This window comes from Dermacentor andersoni, chromosome 11, assembly GCF_023375885.2.
Source record: "Dermacentor andersoni chromosome 11, qqDerAnde1_hic_scaffold, whole genome shotgun sequence".
Taxonomy (NCBI): domain Eukaryota; kingdom Metazoa; phylum Arthropoda; class Arachnida; order Ixodida; family Ixodidae; genus Dermacentor; species Dermacentor andersoni.
The window spans coordinates 123,351,786-123,368,766 of record NC_092824.1 but is presented as its reverse complement, the minus strand read 5'-3'; the positions used below and the strand labels follow the sequence as shown (position 1 = coordinate 123,368,766).

Genomic DNA, 16,981 nt, shown 5'->3' with positions numbered 1-16,981 from the left:
GTAGAGCCTTGTCCTGTCTGTATTCCTTCCTGTGTGCCGTCACTACTGGCGCTTCATCTATTGAAAGCGATAGATTGCAATTTTTACAAGCACTGGTTCAAGAGGGCAAATGTAATCGGCAAACGGATGCCTCAGGAGAGCACTTGAGGTTATAATAAAGCAGGCGGCGCGGGATATTCAGCTAGGGCACCCAAGGGGTAGCGGGCCGGCGTATCAAAGCTGGAAGCAGGGCGGCGGAGGCCGAAGCGTGCCAGGGGATGTTCGGATAAAATATTGGCTGTCCGCGACAGTGGACAGCCGATATTATAAGCCCCTGGCACGCGCAGGCCTCTGCGAGCCCCAACCCACGGACCACTCCGGGTTCTAGCTTTGGTGTCCCCGTTGCCCGCTTTGGTGTCCTGGAGGCGCCGCCAATAATGTGAAATGACACGTTGTTACAATTAGTAAAAGGCACGATTCAGTAAATATAATTAGGTCCAGCCGCCAACTTGTGACGCTAAGTTCAACACTAACACGCCCCACAACTTCTGCAACACCAGTAAGAACTTTGCCTCTGAAGGTACGTCGGACAGAACTTCTCGCGTCTGCGACTGTACTGGGTCAGTCATAGTCACCGGCGGCCTTTCAGCAACTTGCGTTCAACCACGGTTGCTAAGGCGCTCTGCCTTCTAGATTTTCAATATATGCTGCCCGGGCTCCACTACGGTCGTTACTGCTCCCACAGAAACATCTGTGATGTTATTTACAAGGTACATCGCCGTAACGCGCGAGAAAGCTACGATCCGCCACGACCCGCTGCTTCACCTACTTTATCGCGCCGGCAGCCAGCGTCAGAGGGTAAACAAACTTGACTCCACTCCGCAATGCCGGCACGCCTAGGGACACACGCACTTCCTTCGTAGTACCATAGTTAGTACCTAGGCAGGGTCATATTCAAGAAGCAAAAGCCCCCAGATTTTCCCTCTCGCGCCCGCTCTTACTCGCGCCTGCGCACTAACGACTGGTGATCCCTCAAATGAACGTCTCGTTAAATAGTGACGTTGCTCGTCATGGCGTTCTCATTTCAATTTCGCTTTCTCTAGAATTCACGTTCACCGACTGCGGTGCCGCAGCTGATACGCGATTTGTTTCCTTTGAGCCCGTGTACTCTTGAGTTGCGCACACCATGTCCAGCGGAGGCAGAGGTATCATCGTGCGGATCTGGAATAATTTCCTGTCATCCATTACAACCAAACAGAGTCCGCACCGAGAAGTCGGTCGTGATCATTTCGGCAACAAATACTTTGAAATTGCGGCCGGTAAGCTAGTTTTCTGTTATGCTTCAGTAAATAGTTGCACGAGCCACGGCTATAGGCGCGCATTGACGTTTCAGATCCCAGCAGAGGCAAGCGAAAGCCAAGGCGGTGGTTTGAGCCGCGCATTAAGGACAACTTCAGCGCGGATATGCCCCCCGAGTGGGAAGGTGAGCCGAGCTAGCGTAGAGTACCAGTCGGCGTCTCCTGGTTTCTTTATGGCTGGTTCGTTTCTTTCTAGCTTGGCTGCGGGCTCGGCGTGCCTTCCCTCCAACTCAAGAGGTGCGTATAACTTGTAGTTGATGGACATTTATCGGTATTCATTTACACCTGAAAATTACGCTTTTTATTTTTACCTTACCGTTTTTTCCCTCCCGTGTCGGATATCTAGTTCATTGATAGTTGCATGCACGGGGCACTTTCGATCGCGACTGGGTCCTTTGCGCAAGCTGAGGGTGGGACCCTCAGCTTGCGCAAGGGAGCCAATCGCGATCGAAAATGCCCCGGTTATGCCGGTAAGAATTGAAAAAATGTGTGCTCCTTGAATCCCTTAAAAACTGTGCTTGGGGGCAACTTTTGAACATTCAAAGTAACAAACAAAGGGCTATGCCACGAACGCTGTCTACTGGCAAACAATCCTTGATATTTTCTTTTGAGAATGCCGCTAAATGATAGCAATGTGGCGTGTCCACACGACCAACGACACGCTTGTGTTACCGTTGCCACCATGGAGCTAAGCAAAGTCAGATGAAGCAACCATCTGTGCCGCTATATTTTGTTTTGCTGGTTGGTCCACACTGCAGGCATCATGGCTCCATTTTTGAGCTCTAGGCTTTGGAAGTGCTGGGCAGAAAGTAAGTTTCCTTCATTTGGCTTTAACATGGCCAGTCTCTCTGGCTGAAGTTGAACACTACTCACAATCATTCCAGAAAGCGATTGGCATAAATACAGTGGGAAAGTTAACTTAAAAAAGTGGCTTGAAGGGCTTGAAGCGTGTGTCCAACTCGGCAGATGCTTAGCTGCAAGAAAAAGGAGATCTTACTACTATTCAGTGTATGTGTGCGAACAAAGTTTGTTATTGACTCCTTAAATTTTGGCCTTCAGTATCCTGGAATTTTCCTCAAATTTGGGTCAGATGTTCTGTACAAACCTTGATAATGTATCTTTGGTATGGAACTATCTCGTGGTTGTAGCCTGAGCTGTATCCACAATGTCGCCAGTAACTGAAATATCAGCCAGGCAACTGCAGCAAGTCATTCAAATCACTGCCACGGTAGAAAGCAAGACACTCGTGTGTAGCTTTGGGTGCTGTAGGTGCTGGGCGTCGTGGCCTCGGACTCTGGCGTCACACAGAGAATTGCTCTCTAGCCTACGCCGCCGGTGCGTCTTAAAACGGCTAGCTGGCCTACGCTACCAGGGTGTCGCATGGAGGCTAGGTGGGCCCATGACATCATCCAAGTTTCCTTGATGAAGGTTGCTTCATTCATGAAGATTGCGAGGTCTAGAGGATGAGGAACGGAGCAGAGGGTTTATTTACACTGGAATTGCAAACTTATTTACGTAGAACAAGGGGTATTGTACTGGCCAGAGCACGGTGCGCAGTTGTTCATTCTTGTAGCATGAGCTACGGGTCAGAAGGCTACACCTTTCTGGCGAGCACACATCGGAGCACACCCGCACACACTTCAGCAGTCCGCTTAAATCCCTTTGGTCCTCCATAGATCCCTAGGTCAGGGAAATCTGCAGTCACACCTTCCTCCAACTAGAGCGTCCAGAGTCGCCAATGGCTCCACCTTGAGACCGAGGGTGCGCATAAGAACTATGGCACTTTTGTTCTCTGAACACGAAGAAAGGAGGGGAGCTTCGTAAACAGGGATTTTCATGGTTGACCCACACTGGCGCATCTTGGTTGACCGTGACAGCTACAGGAGTCCATGAGGGAATGGCATAGAACACCCTTTTTCAGGAGTTTCTTGCTCCCATCATCGGTGACGGTGACCAGTGAACCATCAATCAACACTCGATCCGCCAAACATGTCTCTCCTTGTCGCCGTAGGTCTGTCCGAAAGGACGCATTGGTAGCTTCACAAAGTGATTCGTTGCAGCAATGCAGGAGAGGCTAGAAGGTCACTGCCCCCGCTGGCCACTCATACCAGTTCCTCCACGGCCCGGAAAATCTCGAGTGGCCAGTGCTGACAACCGCTGGTCAGGATGAGAATGGCTGAGGAGCAAGAAAATGGCTTGGCTCTCTGCAACAACTGCAAACTTTGGATGCCTCCAACCATCTCACAACAAACGGCACGGAAGAGTCGATCCTGGCAACATACCACCCAGCCTGCGAATGTCCGGGTCAGCTGTCAACCCACCAGGCTTTACATCAAAATTTTAATATAAGCTGCTCAACTGGGAATCGCAAATTTCGATCCCGAAATTTTGTACGGCCAAAGCGAGTGTTCACGTTCCTTTTGAGTTCAACCAAACCCGAACTGTCACGCTGCGTGAGAGCCAAGGTATACGTACAACTAAACCGAAGGCTCTAAATAACCAATGCTTCAAAACACATTATGCAGCCTCACTTCACGAACAGCCTGTTGATGCTCTATCACAGTGGACTACATATCGCCCGTACTGTGCCACTGAAGAGCCTCGTCAACTATAGGGGTACGTAATCAGAATCGCACTAGCTTTGTGGTCACAACTCAACGCATACTTGCGTCTCATGCACACGTTTCCTAATGCTTACTGATGTTTCTTCCTCTAGTCGTCCCCGCGGGACACGTACCTTAAAAGAACTAAACTTGTGTAACTTACACACTCACAAGAACTAAAAAAAAAGTGTCTTCTATTAACTAGTTCCATGCACGCTTGCTAGAAAAGTCAAAACACTGCCGCCCTCAACATACACAAGCAACCCATTCAGAAACATTCTGTTTCCTTTCGTTCACACAGGACACACTCTAATGGAGCTAACAACGCTTCTCAGTGCAAATTATGCACTTACTGAAAACCTGCATGCTTAACCTTAAAATAAAAACTTCAATAACCCTTTAAAAAGTTAAATAATACACACGTGCGTTACCATAGGCCTGTAACAAATAAGCTTGATGCTTCAGGTGACTCACGAAAAAAAAAGAAACCCCAACCACTCATTAACAGCCACTTCGCAAAACTAAAATTTTACGTAAAACAAGTCTTTCATACCTCGGAGCTTCTCAAACTAAAACCTAAACAAAGCTCATACCTCACTTACTGAAAGAAACTAGTCTATAAATGTGAAAATTCTGAAATGCTCAAAAATAAACACACAAAGCTGATGCCTCAACAGAGCCAGTCTTTTTGCCATTTGTTCCGAGAATGCCACAAAAAGACTATTCTTGAGCCGTACTTGGGGTGGTCATGGTTCGAAAGCTATTCTGACTATCCAGGAACAATAAAAAGCCCGACATTCTGTCAGCTCTTTCAAGATGTTACAATCTCTTGCCAGTTTGCGTCCTGGTGACAGGCTTTCATCATAACCTCATCTGACTGCATTGCAAATGCCTACCACCTCGTCTCATCCTGCCACCTTTCACACTGCATGATGCACCTCGAGAAGGATGATGGAATGACAAGGAACATAATTGCCCCGTGCCCTTTGTCCGCATTCACACAGAACATGCTTGTCGGTCCCTTATCGACTGGCGACTCGAATGTGCTTGATACGCAAACATCGTAAACGACGACTGCACCTTTTCTTTCTTTGCGCCCTGCCTTTTTGCGTCTGCCACCATCTTTGGCTGCTCTACATTATTCACCGCATGCCGACCTTTGCAACGCTTCTTCCAGCGCTTCTTCCTAGTGTTCACTTTTGAACCATGTGCTCGCACCTCGTGCTTACCGTTACACATCGTGGTCTGGATCATGGTGAACAGACATCAGAGCACACCCACACACACTTCAACAGTCCGCTGAAATCCTTTTGGTCCTACCTAGATCCTTGGGTCAGGGAAATCTGCCGTCACACCTTCCTCCAACTGGAGTGTCCAGAGTCACCGATGGCTCTGCCTTGAGACCAAGGGTGCGCATAAACACTCCTGCACATTTTTTTCCCTGAACACGAAGAAAGGAGGGGAGCTTCGTAGACAGGGATTGTCACGCTTGACTCAAACTGGCGCGTTCTGGTTGACCGTAGCGGCTACCGGAGTCCATGAGGGAATGGCGTAGAACACCCTTTTCCAGGAGTTTCTTGCTCCTATTGTCGGTGATGGCGACAGTGAACCATCAATGAAAACTCGATCTACAAGATGTGTCGTACCTTGTTGTCAATGCAGGTCTATCCAAGGGGACACATAGTTAGCTTCAAGAAGTGATTCATCATCGTGGTGCAGGAGAGGCTAGAAGGTCACTGCCCCTGCTGGCTGAACATAACAATTATTCCACTTGTTCAAAAATAATCCCATCTGTCTCTCTCATTTCATTTATTTACTTCCAGGGATGTATATGTACACGCATTTTTTGCTTTGGGACAATAGATTCCATCAATTAAATCGGTGTACAACAGCACAAAAAATACATATTGACCTAAGGCTGGAAAGCTTTGCTGACTGCTTCCATTTAAGAGATTATGTACCCATATTTCATACTTATTACTTCCATCCATATTATAATTAAGTTGTAATCATCATTTTGGGAAAAGCACATTGTTGAAGTAGACACCAAAGTGAATAAACATCATTTAGATGTAATAGACGCAAATGGCCACCTGACAATATGTTTTGCCTTTTGTACTGCATTGCTACTGCACTCTGATATTGAATTCCTTGGCTTTTCTAAACTTGGCCTTACTGCGCTTTTTGAGTCATGGCAGCGGCGTGCTTGGTTGGTGTGTGGAGTTGTGTGTGCTGTGAGCTGCTGTCTTTGGCACCTGTCGATCTTGACTGGTGCCTGCATAAAAGATGTGCGGAAAGAAGGTGCAGCATGTTTTTCGTGGTACAGCCTCCTGCATTCTTGAAGCTGGGATGGTGGGATGGTCACATCTGTCTCCACTCTAGCACTGATGGATACCATGACATCCTCGCCTAATTCTCTGTGTGGACATGGCCACCCTGCCATGATGATGACGCCTCATATACCTTCGTATGTGTGGGTCTACGCAAAGATCCTGCTTCTTGTGTCGGGCACACCATTGGCTATGGAAAATGACGGACGCTATGTTTCCCATCCGAAATCGGCACACTGCAGTGGCAGCATCCTGGATTAACTATCAACGCCACCAAATACGCCCCTTACCTGACATATCAGCACCTCGTGCACAACATCTTCTACAGCCAACATCGTCGAGCTTCAGTAGACACGGCAACCCTGCCGTGATGATGATGCCTCATATACCTTAGTACGTGCAGGTTAGTGATAAAAGACACAGATTTTATGGTGACTACCTATGTATTGTAGTGTTGCTGTGTCCACATATACTGCTGAAGTGTTTTCAATGGCATGCCTGTTGCTTTCGGGAGATGTTGAGGAAAATCCAGGACCCCTAACGGAAACAGTGCTAAACGAAATTCTTCAAACCCAGAAAGATATCTTGGAAAAAATTACTCTAATACTACAAAAAAATAACAGACATCGTCTGAGGCGGGTATGTTGCAAATGCAGACCAGGTTGGCAGCCATTGAAAAGAAGCTTGAGGTCTTAGATGAAGCTCAGATAAGGCTTTCAAAGACTGAAACTTCTGTGAATGACTACGAGTCAGAAATTGTTACGCTGTCTAAACAACTCGATAATTTGGAAAATCAGTCCCAGCGTAACAATCTGATCGTACGAGGAATACAGGAAGAATAAAGTGGAAATAATAGAATTTCTTCAAGAAAGGTCAACAATGATATTTTTAGGGCAGTGCTGGGACAGAAAATAATGATAGGAAGAATACACCGCCTAGGTAAGAAGTCTCACGATAAAGATTGCCCACTTACCATTAAGATTGGAGGCTTCAGGGAGAAAATGAGTATCTTGGAAAATTGCTTCAAATTGAAAGGACAGGAAATCAGTATTTCAGAGGATTACTCTAAAGGAGTGCTTCAAATATGGAAACACCTCTGAAATTCAACAGAACAGACGAAAGACAAGGGGCAGTGAAGGTGAAGCTTGTGCTTGATAAGCTGAAGATGAATAATGTCATGTATGCCTGGAATGGAACTACTAATGCAAGTTACAGGTGCCATGCCTATTCTGAGAAAATCTAATTACTTGAAAAACCCTCTTCTCAACAATTTAAGATTATAAACGTGAATGTCAGAAGTATACTAAATAAATTGGTTGAGTTAGAAAGCATAGTCTTAGAATACGAACCTGACATATTGGTATTCACTGAAACGTGGCTTCATAAGGATATTTTATATACCGAAATTACTCCTCCCAACTATAAAATAGTCAGAAAAGATCGAGAAGATAAAGGTGGAGGACTTTGTGATTATAATAAAATATAACCTAGTATTGTCTACTTTGCCAGGCGTATATGGCACTAAAGTACTGTGGATTAAGACAAAGTTATATAACCACTAAGTTTTTATTGGGGCTGCCTACAGAGCCCCAAAATCACCGGTGGACATACTGGCAAAGTTGCGATGTTTTATAGATGCGCATCTACCTCATGACAGTAAGATTATCCTGCTTGGGGATTTTAATCTGCCTGGGATTGACTGGCCTTCAAAATTGCCTGGCACACGAGAGGTGCCTAGTTGCGAACAGTTGCTAGATCTTGCCTTTCATCAGAAGTTATGTCACATTGTAACCGACTACACAAGGATATGTCCTACGACATCATCCATTCTCGATTTGATCTTTGTATCTGAGTGCCTAAAGTCATCCATCCGCGTGTGCGAAATTAGACGGATTGTAGGATCACATAATGGTTTTGTTGTCATTGGACGCATCACCAGAAATAAAGAATAATACTCGTTCCCTCACAACTTTCCCTAATTTTAGAGCTGCTGATGATGTTGTGGTAATAGACTGTCTTAAGTACTCGCTCTCTGGTTTTATGCAGCTTTACGACTCTGGTGCAAGTACAGACCAATTATGGAACTTTTTTTCTGAACTGACAGCACAGTGCATTAACCAGTTTATTCCAAAAAAACTAAACATATTAATAAATGAAGTCCTTGGATCACTGGAGATATACTTCATGTTAAACGGAGACTAAAACGTAAAAGGAAGGTGCCTTCACTAAACCCTGATCCTGAAAAGAAAATTTGCATTGCCCGTATGAGCACGGAATTGAAGCTACAGGAATCCAAGGGAAAGGTTTTCTAACGTAACACTAACAAAGTTCCTTCGTGAGTCCCCTGCTAAATATTGGTGTTACATTAATCCGTCAACTGTTATGCACTTTGCTGGAGAAGAATAACCTGCTGAAAATGTTATCTCTTATTTTTCATCTGTGTTCACACATGACAATGGTGTATTACCACCTTTTGTTGATTAAAATCCAAGACTGCCTATCCCCGATTTAGAAATTGATGAACAAGGTGTTCTGAACCTATGTTGACATCAAAAAGAGCCCAGGACTGGACGGCATCCCAAACAAGTTTTTGTACAGGTACGCTGAATGGGTTTCTAAATATCTGATAAAAATATTTCAGTCATCTATTAGTAGTGGATGTTTTGCTGGTGCTTGGAAGCAAGCAAAAGTCATACCTGTTCACAAAAGTAGGAAAAAATCTGTTAACAATTACAGACCAATTTCCCTCACCAGTCAAACTTCTAAGTTAATTACTACAACACATCATATCAAAACATCTGCACTACCTGGATCAACATAACCTTCTTTACTGTCATCAACATGGATTTCGAAAGGGGCTTTCTGCAGTTACCCAACCTTTAGAAATAGTTTACGATCTTTCTGAAACAATAACTTCACGTGGTCAAACCGACATTATATACCTGGATCTCGCAAAAGCATTTGATAAGGTGTCGCACCCGAAACTGGTACATAAGTTTAATACTGTCTTCAAAAAATCAAAATCTTACAAAATGGTTCTCCTCGTACATTTCTTTTCGTGAACAATATGTAGATTTCGGGGGTTACCAGTTTAGCACTCTACCCGTCGTCTCTGGGGTACCACAAGGTAGTGTTCTAGGTCCGCTTTTATTTTTGATCTTTATTAATGATACACAAAAAACTATTTCTGTGACATTAAGACTCTTCACGGATGACTGCGTGATCTACAATAAAATAAATTCAATCCAAGATCAGATTGAATTAAATACTAACCTCCAAAAATAATGAAATGGTGTGAGGAATGGAAAAAGTCGGTGTTCATGACCATAATAGGAAGACAAATATTCTTAATTATAATTATCAAATTAATGGGCATACACTTGAACGAGTGAATCAATATAAATATCTGAGTAATATTTACATCAGACCTATGATGGAATAACCATATAGATACGGTAGTCTCCAAAGCTTCCAAATCACTGTGGTGCTTGAGACGCACCATGCACAGTGCTACTCCCGATGTAAAGAGGCTCGCATACAAATCTCTTGTAAGGCCAGTAATAGAATATGCAAAAATAGTATGGGACCCTTACACAGCTATTAACTGCCTCAAGCTTGAAAAGATTCAACGCCTTGCCTCAAGATTTATATTCAATAAATATCGCCACATCTATTCCCCAACCCAGCTGTGCGAACAAGCTCAACTACCAGCTCTTGAAGCAAGAAGCAGGTGTGAAAGATTGAAATTTCTTTATCCTATTATCTACAACTACATCAAGATAGACAAATCGGAGTATTTCGAAATCAAAACTAACGAAACATCCAGACATCGCCACAGTAAATTTATTCCATTACTGGTTTTAAGAACTGACTACTTTAAGTTCAGTTATTTTCCCTGCAACCTTGGAAAGATTAGAACACTCTCCCAGACTCCACTGTTTCATCTTCCACCCGCCGTGGTTGCTCAGTGGCTATGGTGTTAGGCTGCTGAGCACGATGTCGCGGGATCGAATCCCGGCCACGGCGGCCGCATTTCGATGGGGGCGAAATGCGAAAGCACCCGTGTACTTAGATTTAGGTGCACGTTAAAGAACCACAGGTGGTCGAAATTTCCGGAGTCCCCCACTACGGCGTGCCTCATAATCGGAAAGTGGTTTTGGCACGTAAAACCCTATAATTTAATTTAATTTTAATTTTTGTTTCATCTTCCACATTGACCAAATACCTTCGTAATATTGAGAATATTGTGTTTGCTACTGAGACTGAGCATTAGGACTGTATTGCCTGTATGAACTGACATTTTTTAGCCTTTATGATGTTCTTTTGTTTTGTGCCTAGATATTGTACTTTCCAACGTCTGTACGTACATTTATTTTCAGTTGAATATCTGCCTATCTTTGCATTTTGTACTTTGTATTATGTTCAAATTTGTCCTCTCCCACTCCTGTTGTAATCCCTCTGGGACTGACAGTATCAATGAATGAAATGAAATGAAATAAATGCGTTAGACCCTCAACCATGTTTGTGCATTCTTTGATGGAACTACCGTATACAAGGTACTGTATACAAGGTGTCCAGCTATCACATACCAAAATGTAAAAATATGCAAATGCTTATGTAGCAGGAAAGAACCAATGTAATGTCTGCCGTCACTTGGAGATACACAGATAATTTTTGCATTCCACGTAATTACATAATTAGTCTTAAATAATTAGCATGCATGTCACATTTTAAGCTTATGCCTTAGCATTTCTTTCAACATGCAGATTCGTTTATCTGTATCGATTCGTTCAGTGTGCTTGTGAGCTTGAAAAAAACAGTGAAAAAATTTTTCTGAAGTAGTCACTTTGCCTTTAGATCTTCCTCGTGTATAAGTAGTGGAGAATGCTTTTGTTCTTCATATGTTCTGCCTTTAAATTGAGACTAGAGAGTTTAAAGAAGTTATGCCTAGCTGTGTAGGTACAATTTTAACCAGCCTCTGCTGTAGCCAGTGTTCATCTATACGAGATGCAGTTGCATGGAAAACACTAAAGCATGGAAGCTCATTATCACTTCGGATACTCGTGCGAGTGGATCAAGACTAGCATAGTGAGTGATGGTCGTCGTTTCCTCTATTTCTAAGGGTACCCCTTGCTGGCTTTAAGTAAGACCAACATCTTCACTAATGTGTACTGACCAGAACCATTTTTTTTTTCAGGAAATTGCCCACAACGAAGCCATTAAGAAATCAAAGCAACGAAAAGGTGAACTTCTTGAAAGGACAGCCAGAGAGGTGAAGTCTGCAATACCTCTTTTACTTACGAAACTTACGACATTTAGATAATACTTTTATTAAGCATAAACAGCTGCTGTCATTAATCTTACTTAAGCGTGAAGGCTGTCAAATAATACCAGGCAAGTCGAGCATGCATACTTGGAAGCATTGGCATGCTATGGTGTACTCCCCAACATATTGCCTGGGATAGCTGGAGAAGACTTTATTTTAAAGGGCCCCATGTTGATTCAACTACAACACAGAACATGTATGAAATGGGAATGCTTGGTATATGGACTTCGATAAGGCTGCCAGCCAATGACACCACCTAGGTACCACGCAGTGGTGTGTGACAGTTGGGATCCATCAGTGAGGATGGTGTATTGCCTCATTGTTTTCCTTGTACATGCAAGGGCAGCACATTTTGCCATTAACATGTTGCAGGCCTTGTTGCTGCAAGTATTTTGATGTTAAAGTATGAGCACACTGTAGTCTTACATGTATTTGCAGACACATTACCTCAAATGGCCGATATGGTGTACATGCTCAAAAGGCCATCACTAAGCATTCTTTTGAAGGAAGTGAAAAGAACAAACTTCACACAATTTTGCATTCTGTATCACAAGTGAAGGATATGTAGAGGTTGTAAGTGGCTCTAACATCATATAGTGTAGCGAAGAGTGTAAGTAGCGTTGTCAGCTCACCCTGTGAAGCTGGAGCTGGAGGCATACTCAGAGCCATGGAACGGAGGCTGATGCTGCTTCCTTCCACACTGAGCCGCATTCCTCCTGAAAGAAGGTAGTCGGCTCCTAAAATTATGTCTGCGGGCAGGTCTTTGAAGACAGGCACCGAGTCTAAGAACTTGGTGCTGGCTTCAGTTTGGAGCTGGAGGTTCAGGGCACCGACCGGTAGTACGTCACCACTGAAGCCCCTTAGGGGAGCCTCAGTCCAAGGCTGGAGAGTTTCTGGGGTGTGGCGTCGAAGCAGCGCCGTACGCTGTGCTCCAGTATCGACAAGCGTCGTCAGTTCTCCGATGCCGTGGACGTGGACCATGAGTGTTGGAAGCGGGCGTGTTTGATATTGCATGGATGGATGTTGGTGTTGGGGGCAGTTATATTGTGGGAATTTATATGCTATTCTTTGTCATCTGTACATGATCATCATCATGTGGGGTTCATATGGGGTTCTTCTTCATCATCGCTTGTGGGGCTGGCTCTCGAGTGTGATCCGTGCTGTGGGCGTGGTCGGTTCGCCAAATTTTTGACGCGGAATAAACGTCGTGAGAACTGCTGCGTCACAAGTGGTGGAGTGTGCTCTTTGGTCCTTCGTCCTCTGACTCCCCGCTCAACCTCCTGGAGCTTCGATCGGGTCGCCGATTGTGCCAGCTGTCCGCCAGCATGTCGCAAGACGAGCCAACAGGCACTTCTACTTCCACCATCTCGGCCTCGGCTACCCCAGCCTCTCCGTATTGGGTTGTCAGTGGGCACCAGCGTGATCCCCATCTGTTTGCTGGACTTCACAGTGAAGACGTCGAGGATTGGCTGGACGACTATGACCGTGTGAGTTCGGCTAAACGTTGGGACGATGCGTCCAAGCTACGTCACGTCGCCTTTTATCTGACAGGAGTAGCGAAGACTTGGTTTTTCAACCATGAGGTTGATTTCACGAACTGGGGCGCTTTCAAACAGCAGCTACGCCAAATCTTCGGCACACCGGCTGTTCGTTCTGCCCTCGCAAAAAAGAAGCTCGACACTCGCAAGCAACAACCCGGTGAATCTTATACGTCGTACATCGAGGATGTGCATGCTCTTTGTCGACGCGTGAACACGGCCATGACCGAATCAGACAGGGTTCGCCACATCCTCAAAGGCATCGGAGCTATTGCTTTCAATGCTTTAGCCATCCAGAACCCCGTTACCGTCGCTGATATCGTCGCTACTTGCCAGCGCCTTGACGAACTCGAATCAGTACGGTTGCAGCCAGACACCACTGCAAACACTACCGCCGCCGACCCTACATTACGAGCAATGATACGCGCAATAATTCGAGAAGAGCTCCAGTATCTTGGCTTAGCCGCAGGGCCCACGCCTTCTCATGCCTCCGATACCAATCTGCGAGACGTCATCAAGGAGGAATTGGTGTCCATGGTTGGTGCAGCGTACACGGACCCTCTAACCCCTAGGGCCCCATCAACGTACGCACAAGTAGCCGCAGCTACTCCAGTCATCGTTCCACTGATGCCTCCAAAACCAACACCGGCCCACATCGCTTCCATGACTACCAGCGCACCTACCCAAACCAGCTATCCGCAGTGGCGTCCTCCTCGTCCCATCTGCTACTACTGCGGCTATCGTGGCCACATAGCACGTTTTTGCAGCAAGCGCCAGCAAGACGAGCGTCACGGATATGACGTATACGAACGGGATGACTTTTCACCCAGAGCTACTTTCCAACGTCTAGGGAGCTTCCATGACCAACGCCGTCCTTATGGCCCACCGCGCGGATGCTCTCCATCGCCTACTGTAGCATCTGAGACGGCTCAGACGTACCGTCCTGCGAGACGCCGCTCTACGTCCCCACTGAGACCTGCTTCTCAGTTTGCCGAGCGTCGTCCGGAAAACTGAATTATGTAGCTTTTGGAGGAAAAGCTGCATCGAACGACAGGACAGAAATTCCTCCATCGCGTCCGTGCAATGTGATATTGGTTGTAGTAGAAGGTGTACAAGTCGAAGCTTTAATAGACACTGGTGCTAGTGTTTCAGTCATTCATCGTGAATTGTGTTCGCGACTTCGGAAAGTTACGACCCCCTATGATGGACCTACGCTACTCGCTGCTCAAGGGGCTGCCATTCAACCTATCGCCATGTGCACAGTTCATATTTCCATCGATGGACTTCTCCATTATGTACAATTTGCAGTGCTAAGTTCGTGTGCCCAGCAGCTCATATTGGGATGGGATTTTCTTTCTACGGCCTCCGCCTCCATCTGCTGTGGGCAACTCGTTCTCCATATGATCGACACAACCTATTCACTTCATGCAGATGACGCACGCCTTCACTTGCTTGCTGCAGAAGATACCGCACTACCTCCTCGCCATCAAAGCATCGTTACCATCACGTCTGACGTCATTGACTGCGGCGACGTGCTCGTATTACCATCTGCACGCTGTCTCGCAAGAGGGATAGCCTTTGCATCAGGGCTCGTTCGGTTTGATCATGGCTCTGCACTTCTCTACGCTACAAACCCTACATCCGAAAAGATTCTCGTCCCTAAAGGCACTACATTGGCTTGCGCCACTGAATCGGAGTCTATATCTGTTGTTTCCTTTAAACCAGCTTCCTCTGAAGTTCCTTGTACCGGACGGGCCGCATCTCCTTCAGCTCTTGCAGCTGCCATCAGTTCCGATCTGACACCTTCGCAGTCACAACAATTGCTTGCTTTGCTCCAAAAACATGAAGCTTCCTTTGACGCGCATTCAGCTTTGTTGGGAAGGACTTCGATCACGACGCATCGGATAGAGTCAGATGGCACATCCATCGTGCGCCGTAGACCGTATCGCGTATCGCTAGCCGAGAGGAAAGTCATTGACGAGAGCGTCACCGACATGCTCCAACGAAACATAATACGCCCCTCTGCTAGCCCTTGGTCTTCCCCCGTTGTTTTGGTTCGGAAAAAAGACTGCTCTGTTCGATTTTGTGTCGACTACCGAGCACTTAACAAGATCACATGCAAGGATGTATACCCTATGCCGCGAATAGACGATGCCTTGGATTCCCTGCAGGGTGCCGAGTACTTCTCCAGCATCGATCTGCGTTCCGGCTACTGGCAGATACCTATGCATGAGGATGATAAGGAGAAAACTGAGTTTTCAATACCAGATGGGCTCTACGAGTTTAATGTCATGCCATTCGACCTCTGCAATGCGCCCGCAACGTTCGAGCGCATGATTGACACTGTTCTTCGTGGCCTGAAGTGGAAGACTTGCCTGTGCTATCTGGACGATATTGTTGTTTTCTCGTCAACCTTCTCTCAGCACCTGCAACGTCTGGATGAAGTTCTCACGTGCCTTGCCAATGCTGGACTTCAGCTAAACACCAAGAAATGCCATTTTGCGAGCAAGACGATCAAAGTACTAGGTCACATCGTGAGCAAAGATGGCATTCGTCCTGATCCTGACAAGGTTTCGGCAGTTCAGCACTTCCCTCGTCCCGAAAAGACCAAAGATTTGCGTAGTTTCCTAGGCCTCACTTCCTATTTTCGCCGATTCATACGAGGCTTCGTCTCAATAGCGTCACCTCTGCACAAATTACTGGGTTCTAATGTTCCCTTTGTGTGGTCTCCCGAATGTGAATCTGCGTTCGCCCATCTGAAGCGCGCTCTCACATCTGAACCAGTACTACGCCATATTGATGAAGCTGCTCCTACCCTCCTCCATACGGATGCTAGTGGTCACGGAATTGGTGGCATTCTCCTACAGCTAGACGACACTTTAGGTGAGAGGGTCGTCGCATACGCAAGTCGCGCTCTGACAAAGGCCGAAAAGAATTACACCATCACGGAGCAGGAATGCCTAGCTATCATTTGGTCTGTGGAGAAGTTTCGACCTTATCTTCACGGCCACCACTTTACGATCGTTACAGACCATCATGCATTATGCTGGCTTTCAACACTGAAGAACTTGTCTGGAGGACTTCGTCGGTGGATTCTTCATCTGCAAAAATACGACTTTACTATTACCTACAAGTGCGGAAAAAAACACCAAGATGCAGACGCACTTTCTCGCTGTCCGCTTCCTCTGACACCATGCAATGGACCTCCAACTACCATCCGTGACAAGCTTTCGCACGATCCCTCCTCACATGCTTTCTTGGCCACTGTCGACGAGATGCCTCCACACGACAACAAATCCTTCCAATTTCATCAACTTGCAGACTCTTACTGTCGGCGCATCATAGACCACCTTCAAGGAGCTTCGCGCCCGCCTAACGCCCGCCTTCGTCGGCAGCTGATGCAATTTAAGATTGACAACCACGTCCTATACCCTGACGTCTATCACCCTGACGGTCAACGCTGGGTTCCTGTCCTGCCACGCTCTCTACGTGCTCATGTCCTGCAGGCTTCTCATGACGACATGACTGCTGGTCACCTTGGTTTCAAGAAAACCTATGACCGCATCAAAGGTCGCTTCTACTGGCCTGGATTGTCCGCCAGTGTAGCGGGGTATGTCGCTTCCTGCGCCCTATGTCAGTGTCGAAAGCTCCCTACATCAGCTCCAAGCGGACAACTGCAACCGGTTCCTTGTCCGTCGCAACCATTTGAGGTCGTTGGCGTTGACCTGTATGGTCCTCTTCCTGTGACTCTCACCGGTAAACGATGGATTGTGACAGCCGTTGATCACTTGACACGCTACGTCCTCCTGAGCGACCGTGGAAAAGCATTCCTCTCGCAACTACTAGA

The 16,981-nt window shown here is 46.2% G+C and overlaps 1 protein-coding gene across 4 annotated transcripts in view; it reads left to right on the top strand.

The window, feature by feature from the left end:
- The first annotated feature begins 985 nt into the window (after window positions 1-985).
- LOC126539364 (NADH dehydrogenase [ubiquinone] 1 alpha subcomplex assembly factor 2) overlaps window positions 986-16,981 on the top strand; it is a 30,682-nt gene continuing 14,686 nt past the window's right edge. The window contains exons 1-5 of one of the 4 annotated variants that reach the window (XM_055075568.2): window positions 986-1,298; window positions 1,373-1,462; window positions 1,534-1,574; window positions 6,513-6,673; window positions 8,783-8,856. In XM_055075568.2, the coding sequence (XP_054931543.1) occupies window positions 1,166-1,298; window positions 1,373-1,462; window positions 1,534-1,574; window positions 6,513-6,641 (393 nt within the window). In that variant the 5' untranslated portion in view covers window positions 986-1,165 and the 3' untranslated portion in view covers window positions 6,642-6,673; window positions 8,783-8,856. The other 3 variants (XM_072285571.1, XM_055075567.2, XM_050186199.3) reach the window with 3 other exon arrangements.